We start from the raw sequence: 13949 nt of genomic DNA, 5'->3' as shown, positions 1-13949 counted from the left end.
CTGCATTCATCTCCGCTGTGCCTCGATCGCACAGAGGATATGCGGGAAGCTTACTTCACCAGTATCTTGTCGCTGTGCCTGCACCGGTGCGTCTTGCCCATGAATGACTAAGGTAGATTCTGAATCACCTTTTTCAATCGGAAGGCCGCTGAACATGAGTACTCCACTGAAATTTGTCAATACGTCCATGCACGGCGTGAGCAACGCATTTATGGCGAGGGCGTTTGAATTGTTCGGTCTCCCCTCTTTTACTCCAGTTCAAGAACAGCAAGATCCTGATCCAGAATTTCCGACGGTGAAATTTCCAAATCCTGAAGAGAAGGGTACAGTGTCGATGATCTACCTTGACCCGCTGATTCTAATAAATCAGCCTCCTTTTGCAGGTGCCCTTGTAAGTCTTATCGCTTGCTTTCGAGGACATATGTCTTATGGATCGCTTCAGGATTTAGCTCTCGTCACAGCGAAGGAATGCGGTGCCAACTACATCCTTGCGCAGGATCCAGACTCGGATCGCTTTGCTGGCGTAGAAATACGGTGAGTTATTCATCGACAAAAAAACTCCGCTATCTCACGGAACACGTTATCATGACGTGGTAGCTCCGATGGAAGTGCCGTTACGTTCACTGGAGATCAATTGGGCACCTTGTTTGCAAGCGTAGTTCTGGATCGGTACAGATCCTCGGGGAAGCCGCTGAGTTCATACCTCTTTGCAATGTACGTGGAGTAGACCATACTCATCTCTACTGAATAGATAAACTGGCCATCGTGGCGAGCACCGTCAGCTCCAAGATGATTGAGGCTATGGCGGCCGTGGAGGGCTTCAAGTTTGCCGAATGTCTCACAGGTTGCGCTTTCTTCTGATGGGTGTGCGCTCTCCAGATGATCCTTCATGTCATCAGGTTTCAAGTATATTGGTAATACCGCGCTGAATTTGGCTCAAGAAGGCTACGACGTTCCCTTCGGGTATGAAGAGGCGATTGGGTATATGTTCGGTTCTGAGATCCGGGACAAGGATGGAGTCGCTGCTAGTGTAAGGCGTACTTTAAGTGGTGCTGAAAGCTCCATGAGCTAACCATGAGCTCCTAGGTGATGTTTGCCGAGATGGCGGTCTGTCTGCATAACCAAGGCAAGACGGCTTTCTCGCACCTGCAGGAACTTTACGAGCGGTAGGAAGGGTGATCCTCGAATGGAGAACCTGCGACTGACTTCCTCAGATATGGTTATTTCCAGGTTTGACTTGCATGCAAGGTATGAGAATGTGGCACGTATATCTAATTGTATCTCACCAGACGAATAATGGATACTTCATCTGCCACGATCCCCGCATTATCGACAAGATCTTCACCAGAGTGCGGAATTATGACGGGGCAGTAAGTTGCGTCAATGATACACCTACATCGGCATACGGATTTTTGTCCACAGGGTACCCCGGAAAACCCAAGTTACCCCACCAGCATCGCAAGTCTAACAGTAACAGGTGTACGAGATCTCACACTCGGCTACGATAGCGCCAATCCGCCGACTTTTAAGCCCGTTCTTCCTCTATCGTCGGGACACATGATCCAATTCAGAGCTGAGTCACAGGCGGATCAAACAAGAATCACTTTGACGACAAGGTATGTTTCTCTCGTAGCTCATCTCATACCTCTCGCCGAACGCTGCGATTCAATAGAACAAGTGGTACAGAACCGAAGGTGAGGATTCAATCTATGCCGGGAACGCAATAACTGAAAATAGTGTTTAGATCAAGTACTACTTGGAAGGCAGCGGCAAGAGTGCAGAAGAGGTGAACAAGCTTCTGCCGAAGGTCGTTGCTGAGTTAGCTGGTGAATGGATGGAGGCGGGGAAAAACGGCCTTGTTCATTCATAAAGTCATCTCTGCTCACCATTTCCTGTAAATGTGCGATCGTAACTCCAGTAATGAAGGAACGTACACGAATGTATCCTAGTATTCTATCGCCTGTACACAGTAACAATGAAGCGGAACTGAAGGCAGGTTGGGCCTGTGCCGGCCTAGATGCCCAGGACATTACAGCTATCTGCAACATACAAGGCGTCGAGAATTCGGGCGCGTGGGTGTCATGGAGCACGGCCGACAGACGGCGTCCAACTTACATGCTACAGTAATCAAGTTGTAACAGTGATATATGCATATGCAGTGAACGCGTAGAGGGTATGAAAGATTGTGTGTAGGTTCCGCTGATAATGTAGTAAATATGCCAAGGGAAATATAAGTCAAAAGCAAGAAAACGTCATCGACGAAGGAGCTGGCCAAGCTGAATAGCGACCAATGTCAGAACATGCAGAGTCAATCTGTATAGGTAAGAACGCTCACGTTTCTCCGCTGTTGCGGCAGCCAGCTTGTAGGATTTGGCCGATTTTGCTGCTGGTTACCCAGATGATCTCGTGCTGTCTTCATGCCAATATTGTGGACGTAGCCAAGCATAAGTGCTTGCTCTCGACGATATCGCGTGATCATATCCGACATCAGACGCTGTACGAATGTCAACAGGAGAACGAGGAGTAACGAATGAAGACGAACCTTCTGCCGAGCAAGATCCTCTTCCAGTATCTTGACTTGAGAACGGTAGCTCCCCTCTGCCTCCTCAAAGGCCGCCTGGTAAAATAACCCAGTTAACATGTTATGAGAAACAGCGCGAAAATACTGACTGGGGATGCCATTCCGTCTTTCTTCGCTTGTTCCTCCTTGAAAAGCTTATCTTGTTGCTTAATGAACTGTACAGACGTTTAACGATGACTAAAGCTATAGTCGAACAGTTCGATTACTCACAGCCTTTGCTTTCACCAACTTCTCTTGCGCAGTCTTGTACTGTTCTTTCAGAGAAACATTCTCTTCATGCAGACTGAGAAGACGAGCTTTAATATCTTCGGGCACATCTTTGCCAGATATCGATGCTTTCAGATCACTGGAAGCATTTAGCACTCAAGAGCACCGAGGTTTCTGATAACCAGAATGAACACATACCCGATTGCACGTTCTCGTTGTAGCATTCTGTCCCGCTGGTCGATACCCTCACTCTGCAAGCCGACCTTCTCAAGCAACAGTCCATTGATCTGCTCCAGCTGCATCTTGTTCTTGTCTGAGAGCTCCTTAACCTGTGACAAGAGGCGTTCCACTTCTGTTTGAAGGCCCGCCTTGTCTTCGTTCACGGATTCGCGTAAGTTGGCTAGAATTTCGAGTTGATCCTTGTTGACGAGGTTCACTGGGAAGCAGATGAGTGCGCGAATTGCACGAAACCGAGGTTATGCTCACGGTCAGATCTTGCGATCGTCAGCTCTTTGACTTGACTGTCGAACTTGACCTCCAGCTCGGTATGCTCTTTGTGTAGGGCGTCGAGCTGGTCAACGGTCTCATTGAGCCGCTGGCGCAGCGCAATTGCAGCCTCGGCCCTGCAGACGAGACTTGTCAGAAACAGGCGCCATGAAGACGATGGCACTGCACGTACCCATCGCCCATCGCCTTCCCGCTCCTGATTTCCTCCAGATCATTCTGAAGCACCAGCTTCTCACGATGTGCAGCAAGATAATCTGCCTCGTATCGCGCCTTCATGCGGTTTGCGTCATCCAGCAGGTTCTCCAGGACGAGCACCCGGCTCGCATCCGCCTCGTTCTTCCGCACCGCCTCCAGCTCGCGTTGCAGTTTCCGTACCTGCAGCTTCAGGTCCGTCATCGTTGTTCCTGTGAGCGCAGAGTCCAGTTCCTCGCCCAAGCCCTGCACGTCTCCATCAAGCTCCTCCTCCTCCTCTTCGTGCCCTGCCTTTCGGTGTCCAAGTAGCTCCGCCTCCGTAAACTCGTCTCTGTCACGTGCTCGAGACGAGGCGGACGCTACAGGGCGCGCACTCAACTCTAGCTCGCGGACGCGTTCTTGGTACAGCTCGAGCGTCTCTGAGTCTTTCGCGCGCTCTTCAACCGCGACCTTCAGCTTCGCTTTGGTCTGCTCCAGTTCAAACTTGACTTTATCCAGTTCTTTGGACCGGGAAGACGCCTTTGTCTCCAGCTCCGCTATCTGAGTTTTATAAGAGTCCATTAGCGGCTTGAATGCAGCGACCTTGCGGTATTCCTCTTCTAATGACGCGTTTTTATCGACGAGGTCCGCGTTCTGCTTCTCCAATGCCTGCATAATTTAACTCAGTACAGCTCACCTAGAGCCCAAGACGCCGCACGCACCTTCACGTGTTGCCGTAGATCTGCCCCTTCTTGAAGCTTTTTCTTGTACTTTTCCATTACGTTCTCTGTCTTCTGCAGCTTGTCAGCGGCGTGACGATATCTTGAGAAAATATGAACATCATCAAGGCAGTCGAGAACGAGACGCTCACTCGTCAACTTGGTCCTTCAACCGTGCAGCTTCATCGGCCTTCAGCTGGAGCTCATCGACCTTGCGTGTCAAGTCCGTGATCAGCGAAGTGTGCTTGTCCAGCTCAGCCTCAGCCATTGCCAGATTGTCCTCGCTCTTCTGGCTACGCACATAAGCCGGGGGGCACCACATTCGAACTCAAGTAAAACTCACAGCTCGCTCCGTAGACGGTCGATCTCCGCCCTCATCATTGCATCACCCCTGGTGTCGACGGGCTTACTGTCTGCATCCCTCTGCGCCTGGCGCAGCTGCGCGAGCGCGTCCTCCTTCTCCGACGTGGCGTCGTCAAAGTTCGTCTGTAGCGTGCGGTGCTCCTCGAGTAGCGTCTGGTACACCTTCTCGAGGGTCTCCTTCTCCGAGAGGATGCGGCTCCGCTCCGACTGGATCTGGTAATAGTGGTCATCTCTGCGACACCGCTCAGCACTCGCATGTTGACGGCCCGGCAGAAAAATCCACACACTCTGTCATGTTTCCCTCCCCATGCCCCGCGTCGCGCGAGATCTTTACTTTGGCCATGACCTAGTTCTGGGCCATCAGCATCACAACCGGACGGAGGCCTGTTTAGGGGTGGGGAGGGAGCGCACCTGCTCGATGACGCGCATGAGGGCGTGCTGCTCGCCCTCGGAGAGGAGCTGTATCTTCTCGATGATATCCTTGTTCTGCTCGCACTGCACGGCGATGGCGATGGTGAGGCGGCACATCGTGAGGGCGGCGGGGATGGTGTAGTCCTTGGCGAGCGCCTGGAGGTCGGGCACGTCGAGCGCGGTCGTGGGCTGGTGCAGCACCTCAGAAAAGTACTGCGTCATGAGGCGATAGAGGCGCTTCAGCGCAGAGAAACGGAGCACCCAGTTGTCCGACAGCTGCGCAGAGGGGCGCGTGGGCTGCCGGAAGTGGTCGTCGCTGAAGTGCGCCGTCAAGCATCAGCAGGAGTTGAACGTAGGAAAGCACGTACACGAGGGAGAGGACTTCGAAGAGGGCTGCGCCATCGGAGAGGTCAGCGACGGAGGTGACAGGGCGAGCGAGGTCGAAGGTCGCGAAGAACGAGAAGAAGGCGTTCAGCTCCTTGCGCTGCGAGTCTGACATTGGACCCGCTGGTGTAGTATGTAGCCCGTGGGTATTGGGATCGTCTAGGCCGTTACGCAGGAGGTCCTCCTCGCTGTGCAGAACAGCGAGCACGGGAACAGTGCGTCCAAATTGAGTTGAGCAGACGTGATCGACACGCGAACAAATGATCTACATGCAACGACGCCGTCAACGTTGACAAACACTCCGTCGACAACGTTTTCAGAATGGCCTATGCCACCCAGCTGTCAGTATCAGGGTGAAGGTGAAGTGGGCGCCGCTCAGACCGTGAGCAGCACCATGGCGACCACGCTCATCGACGGCCGCGTTCTCGAAGGCGGGGGTCAACTCCTGCGCAATGCCGTCGCGCTCGCCGCTCTGCTCGCTCGGCCCATATCCATCGACAAAATACGACAGAACCGCGGCTCTCCAGGTCTCAAACATCAGCATGCGACAGGTGCGTATCTCCAAGTGTCATGCATTTCTCTGTCTCTTCTCTTACTCCCAGGTCTCCGTCTCGTCGCAGACATATGTTCCGCAGACCTTTCGGGCTGCACAGTGGGATCTGATGCGATATCCTTCCGTCCAGGGCCTATCCAACTGTTCCGACACTACACCGCCGACACGAAAACTGCAGGGTCGATCGCGCTCCTCCTTCAAATCGCGCTCCCTTGCCTGCTCTTCTCCCACACGCCCTCTTCAGGTCCGACAGAGCTGACTTTGCGCGGGGGCACAAACGCGCTGCAGGCCCCGCAGCTCGACTACACGATGCGCGTCTTCCTGCCTTTCCTTCAGCGCCACTTCGGTCTGCAGCCACAGCTGCGCGTCCGCACGCGCGGGTTCTACCCCAAGGGCGGCGGTGAAGTGTACCTCTCCGTGCCCCCCGTGCGTGGCCCGCTCCCGCCTGTGGAGCTCATCGAGCGTGGGAGCCTTTCCACCGTCGCGGGCAGGGCGTACGTCGCGGGCCTGCCTGAGCGAGTCGCGGAGGCGATGCGCGATGCGGCGGTGCAAACCCTGGTGAGCTCCGGTGTGGACCCTGGGGTCATCGACATCTCCAGCGTAAGAGAGAAAAGGTCAGAATCAGTCGGGAGCGGGTCGGGGATCGTACTGTGGGCGGAGACGAGCGGTGGATGTGTCCTCGGTGGGAGTGCAGTGGGCCAGAAGAGAAGGGATCCTGCGACCGTTGGGAGAGAAGCTGCGGAGGAGCTGGTGAGGAATTTGGAGCATGGTGGATGTGTGGACGAGCATATGCAGGTGTGTGCTTACTGCCCGTTGCATTCGTCAAAAATACTCACGTTGAGATTTCCAGGATCAGATGATAATTTTCCTTGCTCTTGCTCGAGGGAGGTCAACGGTGAGGACAGGACCATTAACGCTGCATACGAGGTGAGTGGTTCTATTGCTGGAACGCTAGTGAGGGATTATTGATCACGGAGACTTTTTCAGGACTGCCATATGGATAGCAGAGCATTTGACCGAAGCCAAGTTTGAGATAGAAGAAGAACCTCGCGGGGTTATCATTCGCTGCGATGGGATAGGGTACACCTCGGACGACTTTCAGCAACCGTCCAACCATCCTCCACCTTCACCCTCGTCTGCAATACCGTGATAGATTTTATGTCGTAGCAGTACTTCTCGATCAATTATTTTGTCTCTCTCGTTGAAGTCGCGTGCCGCGCGTTGCTTGACGCGCGTCTGTGGCGCGCCGTGATCGCGTTTGACCCGGACATCGACGAGCTCCTCAACAACGTCCGCGATGGTCTCTGCGTTTCGTGTCGACTCTCTGCGCGATCCCACTGCGGCGCTCATCGAGCTCTACGATGACTCCGCCTCCACCGCCGACAACTTCCCCCGTCTCGTCTCCGACCACTTCGCCCACGTCTTCTGCAGCCAAGACGCGTACCACGAGGTATCTACATTCCATGACAGCTCTAAAACGTTATGTTTTGACAACGCTGCCGCGTAGATCCCCACTCTCGACGTGCAGCACCCACCCGACGCGTTTCCGGACCGCGCCCTTGTCCGCTTCCGTGCCATGGTCCAGGACACGTCCCCCTCATCTGAAATGTATCTCGCCACGTCCCCCGCAGGCAAGTGCGGCGGCTGGGGCATCGATACCGGCGATCCTGACGGCGCCCAGGGCGTCGACTACGCACATCTCAGGGAGTGCTCCGTCCTCTGGGCAGTCAGCGTGCCCGGGGAGACGGAGTGGTGCGCAGAGGAGCTTAATGGACCTGAATCTCGTGCGCGATTACTTGTATGTGACTACGACGTTGTTCTGACGTGACGCAGACCAAGAACGCCCGCCGCGGCCTGCGTCCACGTCCTCGTACCAGTCTCAGCACGCGTACAAGTACCCACATCCCTCGGTACCACACATCGGGCTGCAAGTCAAGGTGCGTCTGATGTTCGAAGCAGCGCTCTTATCATGTTCAACTTGGTGCCCACAGACATACGACACCGACGGCGCGGAGACCCTCAAGTCCACCGACGTCGTCACCTTCGTGGGCATCCTCACTACTGAACCGTAATTCCGTCCCTCTGTAGTACATTTTTGTCTCTAATTGACCGACCCTTCCCCCAGTCTCAGCTCAGACCTAGACGCGGCATCCTCAGAGGTTCCCACACTACACGTCCTCTTCTCGCGCCCACATTCACAACCGTTGCTCTCTCGCCCCTACCCGTACTTAAACACCCCCGAAAGTACTGCTGATACGGCCAGAAGTGAAACTGCCGAAAATACGAACCCTACGCGGATCAGGACGGCGCTCGTCAAGTGGATAGCAGACGAGGCCCTCGGCGGTGACGCACAAGCCGCCGAGTGGGTCCTCCTCTCCTGCGTCGCGCGGGTGTAGGTCCCGTCCCCTCCTTTCCCCCTACTCCATGCACTCACAATCAAAGGAACGCGTCCCAGACAATCGCGCAGCCCCCCGCTCCTCCCGCCATCGCTCACGCTCGCGCACTTCCCCGCGCCCCCGCCCTCGCCCTCGCCCTCGCCGTCCACCGGTGACGCAGACGAGGGGGTGCTCCCCAACCCAACCCTCTCTATCGTGTTAGCTCTGCTTCTCCCATTGACACACACCCTCGCGCTCTCTCTGCCGGCGCTCAACGCTGGCGCGTTCGCACCGGAGAGCAAGCACGAGGACCTGCACGCGGGCGCACTGCAGCTCCCTCAGGGGACGGTCCTCCTCGTCACGGAGGGCGGCGTGCGGGAGGGGCAGCTTGTCGAGCGGGGTAGGCCCCCTTTCACTGGCTTTCCGTCTTACGTCCAATTGACCCGTTGTCACTGCGACCCGCACAGGTTTGCTGAACGTGCGCGCTCTGCAGGAAGTCATGTCCACTCAAACGCTCGTATACGCGTTCCCCTTCTCCCAATTCTCATTCCCGACCGATATCAGCTGCATCGTACTCGGCGAGGGCTCAAAAAGCGCGTTCTTCAAGGTCAGGCTCCTCCCACCTCTTCAACCCTCGACTCAGGCACCGACGCTAATACGAGCACCTGCAGACGGACCTGTGCGTCCCCCTGAACGCGCCACACACACCCGCGGCGACATCAGTGCTGTACAAGCCCGCATCGAGCATCATCCGCCCGCCGCCCGCGCAGCTCGCCGCGTTCCGCGCTCTCATACTCGGCGCGCGTACCGGGCGGGTCGCCGTCAGCGAGGAGACGTCTGAGGTGCGCACACCCACCCGCTCTCCTTTGTAGCGAGTAGGCTAAAGACTGATCCGAGCCGCAGTACATCCAAAGCGACTTCGTGCGTGAACGCAAGCGAGACACTGCGGTCACGTCGGACGACCTGATCCGGCGTATGACGGTCGCAAAGTGCGCGCTGTCCCCTCCATTATGTGCTGCGAAGTGCTCACTACGATATATGAAGGCTGTACGCGTTGTCGATGCACGAAACAGAACTCACTGTAGACGTTTGGGAGCGCGCAAAGGCGCTTGACCAACACAGGCTGGCGCTGCTCGCAAAATAATCCATGAAGCTTGGGTTGTCTGCGCGGCAGGTCGAATTGTCCTTAGTCGTGGAGGCCTGTAGCTACAGGATCTATCTATCTTCAAATAATCTGCAGTATCAATGCCTGAATAATTACATTGCCTAGCCTGTGGTTAGTTTTAGCAGATCGATCCTGCGGTGAACATAGCCAATGAAATATTTAAAAAATATCATATCCACCCGTCGGGGCAATTCGTGATGTCGTGGCTACCTATGGACTTTAGTCTAACAAGGCAGGGTGGTACAGCACACAGTTGCGCATTAGTAACACGCGTAACGCCGAGATTCTCGCACATTGGAATCATACAGTAAGTCCAAGATAGATAAGGAAACAGACTCATGAGCGGTTCCACGACAGCAGCGACATGTCGCCCAATTTTCTGCGAGGACGCTCGTGAGAACACGCCATGCCATGCTACTGTAGAGACAAACGCACCTTGGCTTGACCATGTGTCGAATAGTGCCCAGGACCGCAAGGAAGATCAGTAACGCAGCCGAAGCGACGTACGCCCACCCAAGGAAGGGATTCTTCCCGCCAATCCAAGACACGGTCGAGATCACGATGGACTTCGTGCCCGAGTACGGCAGAACGGGATAGTCTGACAAAGCCGCGTCAACACCCAGATCCACGTTAGATTGTAGAGGCGAGATAAATGCGCACTCAGGTTGACGGTGATTTGATACCGCCCCTTCTGCAGTGTAGTGTTGTCGTTACGCCCGAACAGCTTCGTGAACGTCGGGAGGCCCGCAGTGCGCATCCAGTTTTGAAAGCGCTGGTCAGTCTTGAGGTTCGGTGGGGGAGTCGAGTTCGAGTATCCAGAGGGAAAGCGGGCGGACCAGTTCGGAGGCGGCACGAGAGTGGAAATGGGATAGCCGGGACTGGCGGCATACTTATTTTCTTCTCCTGGCCAAGCAATGCCCGTCGATGAGAAGTTGTATGTCGAGGACGAGTCTGTAGTCGAAGTCAAACCAGAGTAGCTATCTGGGAGAGGAAATATTAATATACCCATGTAAATCGAGACCAAAACAACATACCGTTGAACAGGGAGTTGGCAATCAGACCGCATGGGTAGATGATCTTGCCCCCGCTTACAGTAGCCAGTGGGCTACATTCTCCACTATTCAGGCTGTGAGGGGCAACATATGAGCCCTTTAGCTGCTTCTGGTCCAAGCTGTTCACATAACGTCGGTGGTTCTGGTAGAAGTTCGTGAGCTTGTAGTACAAGAGCACGGTAGGCTCCAGGTTGATGGGGACGTCGAACTGGATGATGCACTGCCGTTGCGCCGACACATCGATGGATGTGTTATTCGACTGGTCGAGAAATGCGAATTGCGGTGGTGTGACCGGGGCCTTCGACTCTGACGAACGTAACCTGTAGCTGTACTTTGGCAGATTCACAAAGTTCAGCTGCGAGAGCGAGGATGACGGAGTCTGCTTCTCGCATTGTGTGTAGTCGAATGTCATCTCGCTGACCTGTGATGAAGAAATCATCAGCTGCCTTCTACGAGAGGTGCAGGGGCACATAGGCGCACCAGACCGCTTCCCCATACAAGCAGACCCCCGATCGGTGCGAATACGATGCCGATGATGAAGAGTGTTGGTAGAACCGTCTTTGGTGTCAAGATGGGCTGCCACGCTTTCAGCCGCTGCTGCTTGAAGGCCGTATCTGCACATGGTGAGCAAGCCGCTGGAAAGCCACATAACCAGGGCACTCACTCGCAGGCCGCCTCCAGCTGCCCTTCTCCTTCTTTGGCGCTGCATCCCCGCCTTCGTCGTTATGCTTCTTGTTCCGTCTGAAGAGAGGCATGGAGAGGATCGGTAGTGACGGTCAGCAATCAGCAAGAGTATTCGTGACTGTGCAGTGCTTGCTTACGTGATGCACGTCGTTCCGCGCCGGCGCGCTGAGATGAAGTCACCGAAGCCGGCTCACGTAACGTCGGGCCATAGAACAAAACGAGGTCTCAGTGCGTGGATAAATAATGCGTTCTAATGTTTACAACGACTGTATGTAGAGTACGACGCGCAAGAATACAATGATTGTCCCCCGAGGCAAAACGAACGAGAAAATCCAACCTACCCTCTGTAAACCCTGAACAGCACGAATGTGGAGCAGAAGAGCATCGCCGCAAAGACGTAGAACACTCTGCCTTCCTTCGACGGATCACCTTGAGCGAGAAGGTTTCGGAGAGGCAGGAATACCAAGCCAACCAAGAAATTGGCAATCCCTGCGGATTGGTTGAGAGACAAGTCAAAGAATGGAAGTATCTGTCACTTACAGTTCGTCGACAGACCAACCGACGACAACGCGGATACAGCCTGTGCTTACAATCAGCACAAGTCGTGCTCACACATCAGAACACTCACATGGTGTGGGGAGACCTCCGGGATCATTACAAATGGCACTGGACCGATGCCTATCGCGAAGGATCTACATAGAGAGTGAAGGTAAGTGTGTGTGCGCTTTTCTCAATACACAGTCAACTTACGCCACGAAGGTCAGTATAGCGACACTGGCCAGCGTAATCAAGCTAGAGTCGAGGCCAATGCCCACGCCAAGTAGAGAGAGAAAGGCACCTCCGGCTGAGAGAGAGAGGAGTTGTCTACGGCCGTATCGCTGCAATGCTAATTAGACTGTGGTGGAAAGGCATGCAGCGGCACACGCACATCGATGAGGAGAACCGGCGCAGCTGTGGCGATGACGTTGACTACGGTGATGCCCAGCGAGATGTAAGGTCCAAGGTCTGGCAAAGCTTTGGAAAGGATGTCGTTGCTGTAATATAGAACTGCATAGACAACTATGAGCTCAAGTTTGCTTATGTTTCAAAGCCAGATACACACCTGCATTGATCCCTGAAGTGACAAGTGAGCGACAAATGAACTGATGAGAAGAACAAGGAGACAACCCTTACCCGACAGCTGCTGGCATAACATCGAAAAGCAGACAATAGCGAGAGGTCGACGGAGCTCCGGCGCAATCAGGAGTCGGGGTACAGAAATTGCGGCTTCATGCTCTTCGGGATCTTTGGGAAGTTGGTGCTCGATATCCTCATCATCATTCTGAGTACTCAACAACGGGTCTTCCGTATCATAGTTGGACACTATTTGCATCAATGTCAGCACATACTCTTAATATGCATAACTGAAGCTTCACCGTCTGCGCTCCTGATCATCTGTTCAGATTTCCAGAGCCTTCGTGCTGCGGTGTCCTTGGCCTGCAATTGTCCGTGTCTGTTCAACCAGGTTGGGGACTCGATCATCATGGGAGCGCAAAGGAGCTGTGCGAGAGAGAGTACTGCAGAGAATAGCAGCACAAGTCGCCAATGGCGCGCACTCGCCAACTGTAAGCCCATCCCCTGTGTCACCATAATGCCCACAACAATTGCGAACTGTGTCAGTACACCTGCGATAATTTCAGAAACTTGCTCAAAGGATCAAACATAGTCCCGAAGTACAGACCGACAGTTCCCCTCTTCTTCGGAGGGGCAATCTCGGAGAGGAAGATGGGGCCGACGCAAAGACCGAGACCGGCACCCATTCCAGTGACTAGTCTGAACACGACCATTGTAGACTCTGACTATGCAGCAGCAGTTGATGACATACCGTCCAATCACCAGTGGGGTTAATGAAGCAGCGACCCCCATCATGCCTGCACCAAAAGCCATAGCCACTGAGCTGGTGAGGACCGCCCCTTTCCTGCCCCAGCGGTCCATGACGAGGTTGGCTCCCAAACTACCGGACAGGCCACCAACGGTATAGACAGAGGTGACCACGGAGAACGTCGCGTCAGACATTGGAATGCACGTCGGCAGACCATAGTAGAGGGTCGGCCCTGTAGCTGAATTGCCGCATGTGAGGACAGCTTGGATTTGGTTCAGTGCTGAGATGTGATAACCGTACTGACATAGCACTGTCATTTCGTTTCAACATTGGGCATTACATGAATTACCTGCGTCAGAATTTAGTACGCGAAGGAGAAATGAACAGACGGTGAACTCACCTGAAACGACACTACGAGGATCCATATGCAAGCAATCCAACCATAGACCCTGAAGGCCTGCGGCTCGGATACGCTGGTCATAGTGACCAACTCAAGGAAAATAAACTGAATTATATGCGCGTTGTTGATTCTGGCTCGACGACTCGGAGGTGGCTGGTGCTTCGGTGGTGCGTGGGTGTTAATTTCATGCGCATACCCGCGAGCTCAACAAAATGCAGAAACACATGCTACATACCACTCCGCCTTCCTTTTCGAGTGTCCCCTTCGGGGTGACATACGAAAAAATTGGAACGATACAGAGAAGATTAGCATGGCCCCTGCACAAGGATGACACGCTTTCCCGGAGTGGTAGACCTACGGGTCTCAATATTTATTTTCTTTCTTTTTTGGCAATTGCTCTCGCGTAGAGTGAACTCGAAGTTGATTTTCTTTTCCGTCAAGTAGGTTCTACAAGATGCATAGAAAGTGCCCTATGGAGCCTGTGTTATACAAAACTTCAAGCTTCAGTGCGTTATG

General features: G+C 54.1%; 3 protein-coding genes across 3 annotated transcripts; all 3 read right to left on the bottom strand.

Moving 5' to 3' along the window:
• Window positions 1-2252: 2252 nt before the first annotated feature.
• SCP_0409100 (predicted protein) lies at window positions 2253-5458 on the bottom strand (the record flags this gene model as incomplete). Its single annotated transcript, XM_027757638.1, has 14 exons — window positions 2253-2276; window positions 2336-2494; window positions 2543-2617; window positions 2671-2736; window positions 2792-2927; window positions 2987-3224; window positions 3275-3411; window positions 3468-4135; window positions 4189-4288; window positions 4338-4478; window positions 4529-4780; window positions 4836-4894; window positions 4960-5275; window positions 5328-5458. 14 exons carry the CDS (start codon window positions 5456-5458, stop codon window positions 2253-2255), a joined length of 2502 nt encoding a protein of 833 aa, XP_027613439.1.
• A 4314-nt stretch (window positions 5459-9772) lies between these two features.
• Window positions 9773-11243, bottom strand: SCP_0409090 (Meiotically up-regulated gene 89 protein; the record flags this gene model as incomplete). Its single annotated transcript, XM_027757637.1, has 6 exons — window positions 9773-9815; window positions 9872-10034; window positions 10097-10417; window positions 10471-10909; window positions 10969-11102; window positions 11153-11243. 6 exons carry the CDS (start codon window positions 11241-11243, stop codon window positions 9773-9775), a joined length of 1191 nt encoding a protein of 396 aa, XP_027613438.1.
• A 266-nt stretch (window positions 11244-11509) lies between these two features.
• SCP_0409080 (Probable metabolite transport protein) lies at window positions 11510-13227 on the bottom strand (the record flags this gene model as incomplete). The annotated part of the gene is made up of 10 exons (XM_027757636.1): window positions 11510-11661; window positions 11713-11752; window positions 11801-11864; window positions 11923-12050; window positions 12101-12219; window positions 12275-12286; window positions 12346-12534; window positions 12588-12836; window positions 12893-12984; window positions 13037-13227. The coding sequence occupies 10 exons, from the start codon at window positions 13225-13227 to the stop codon at window positions 11510-11512; spliced, it is 1236 nt and encodes a 411-aa protein (XP_027613437.1).
• Between the last annotated feature and the right edge of the window lie 722 nt (window positions 13228-13949).

The sequence above is a fragment of the Sparassis crispa genome, assembly GCF_003851025.1.
Source record: "Sparassis crispa DNA, contig_000003F, whole genome shotgun sequence".
Lineage (NCBI taxonomy): Eukaryota > Fungi > Basidiomycota > Agaricomycetes > Polyporales > Sparassidaceae > Sparassis > Sparassis crispa.
This window is presented reverse-complemented; position numbering and strand designations above follow the sequence as displayed.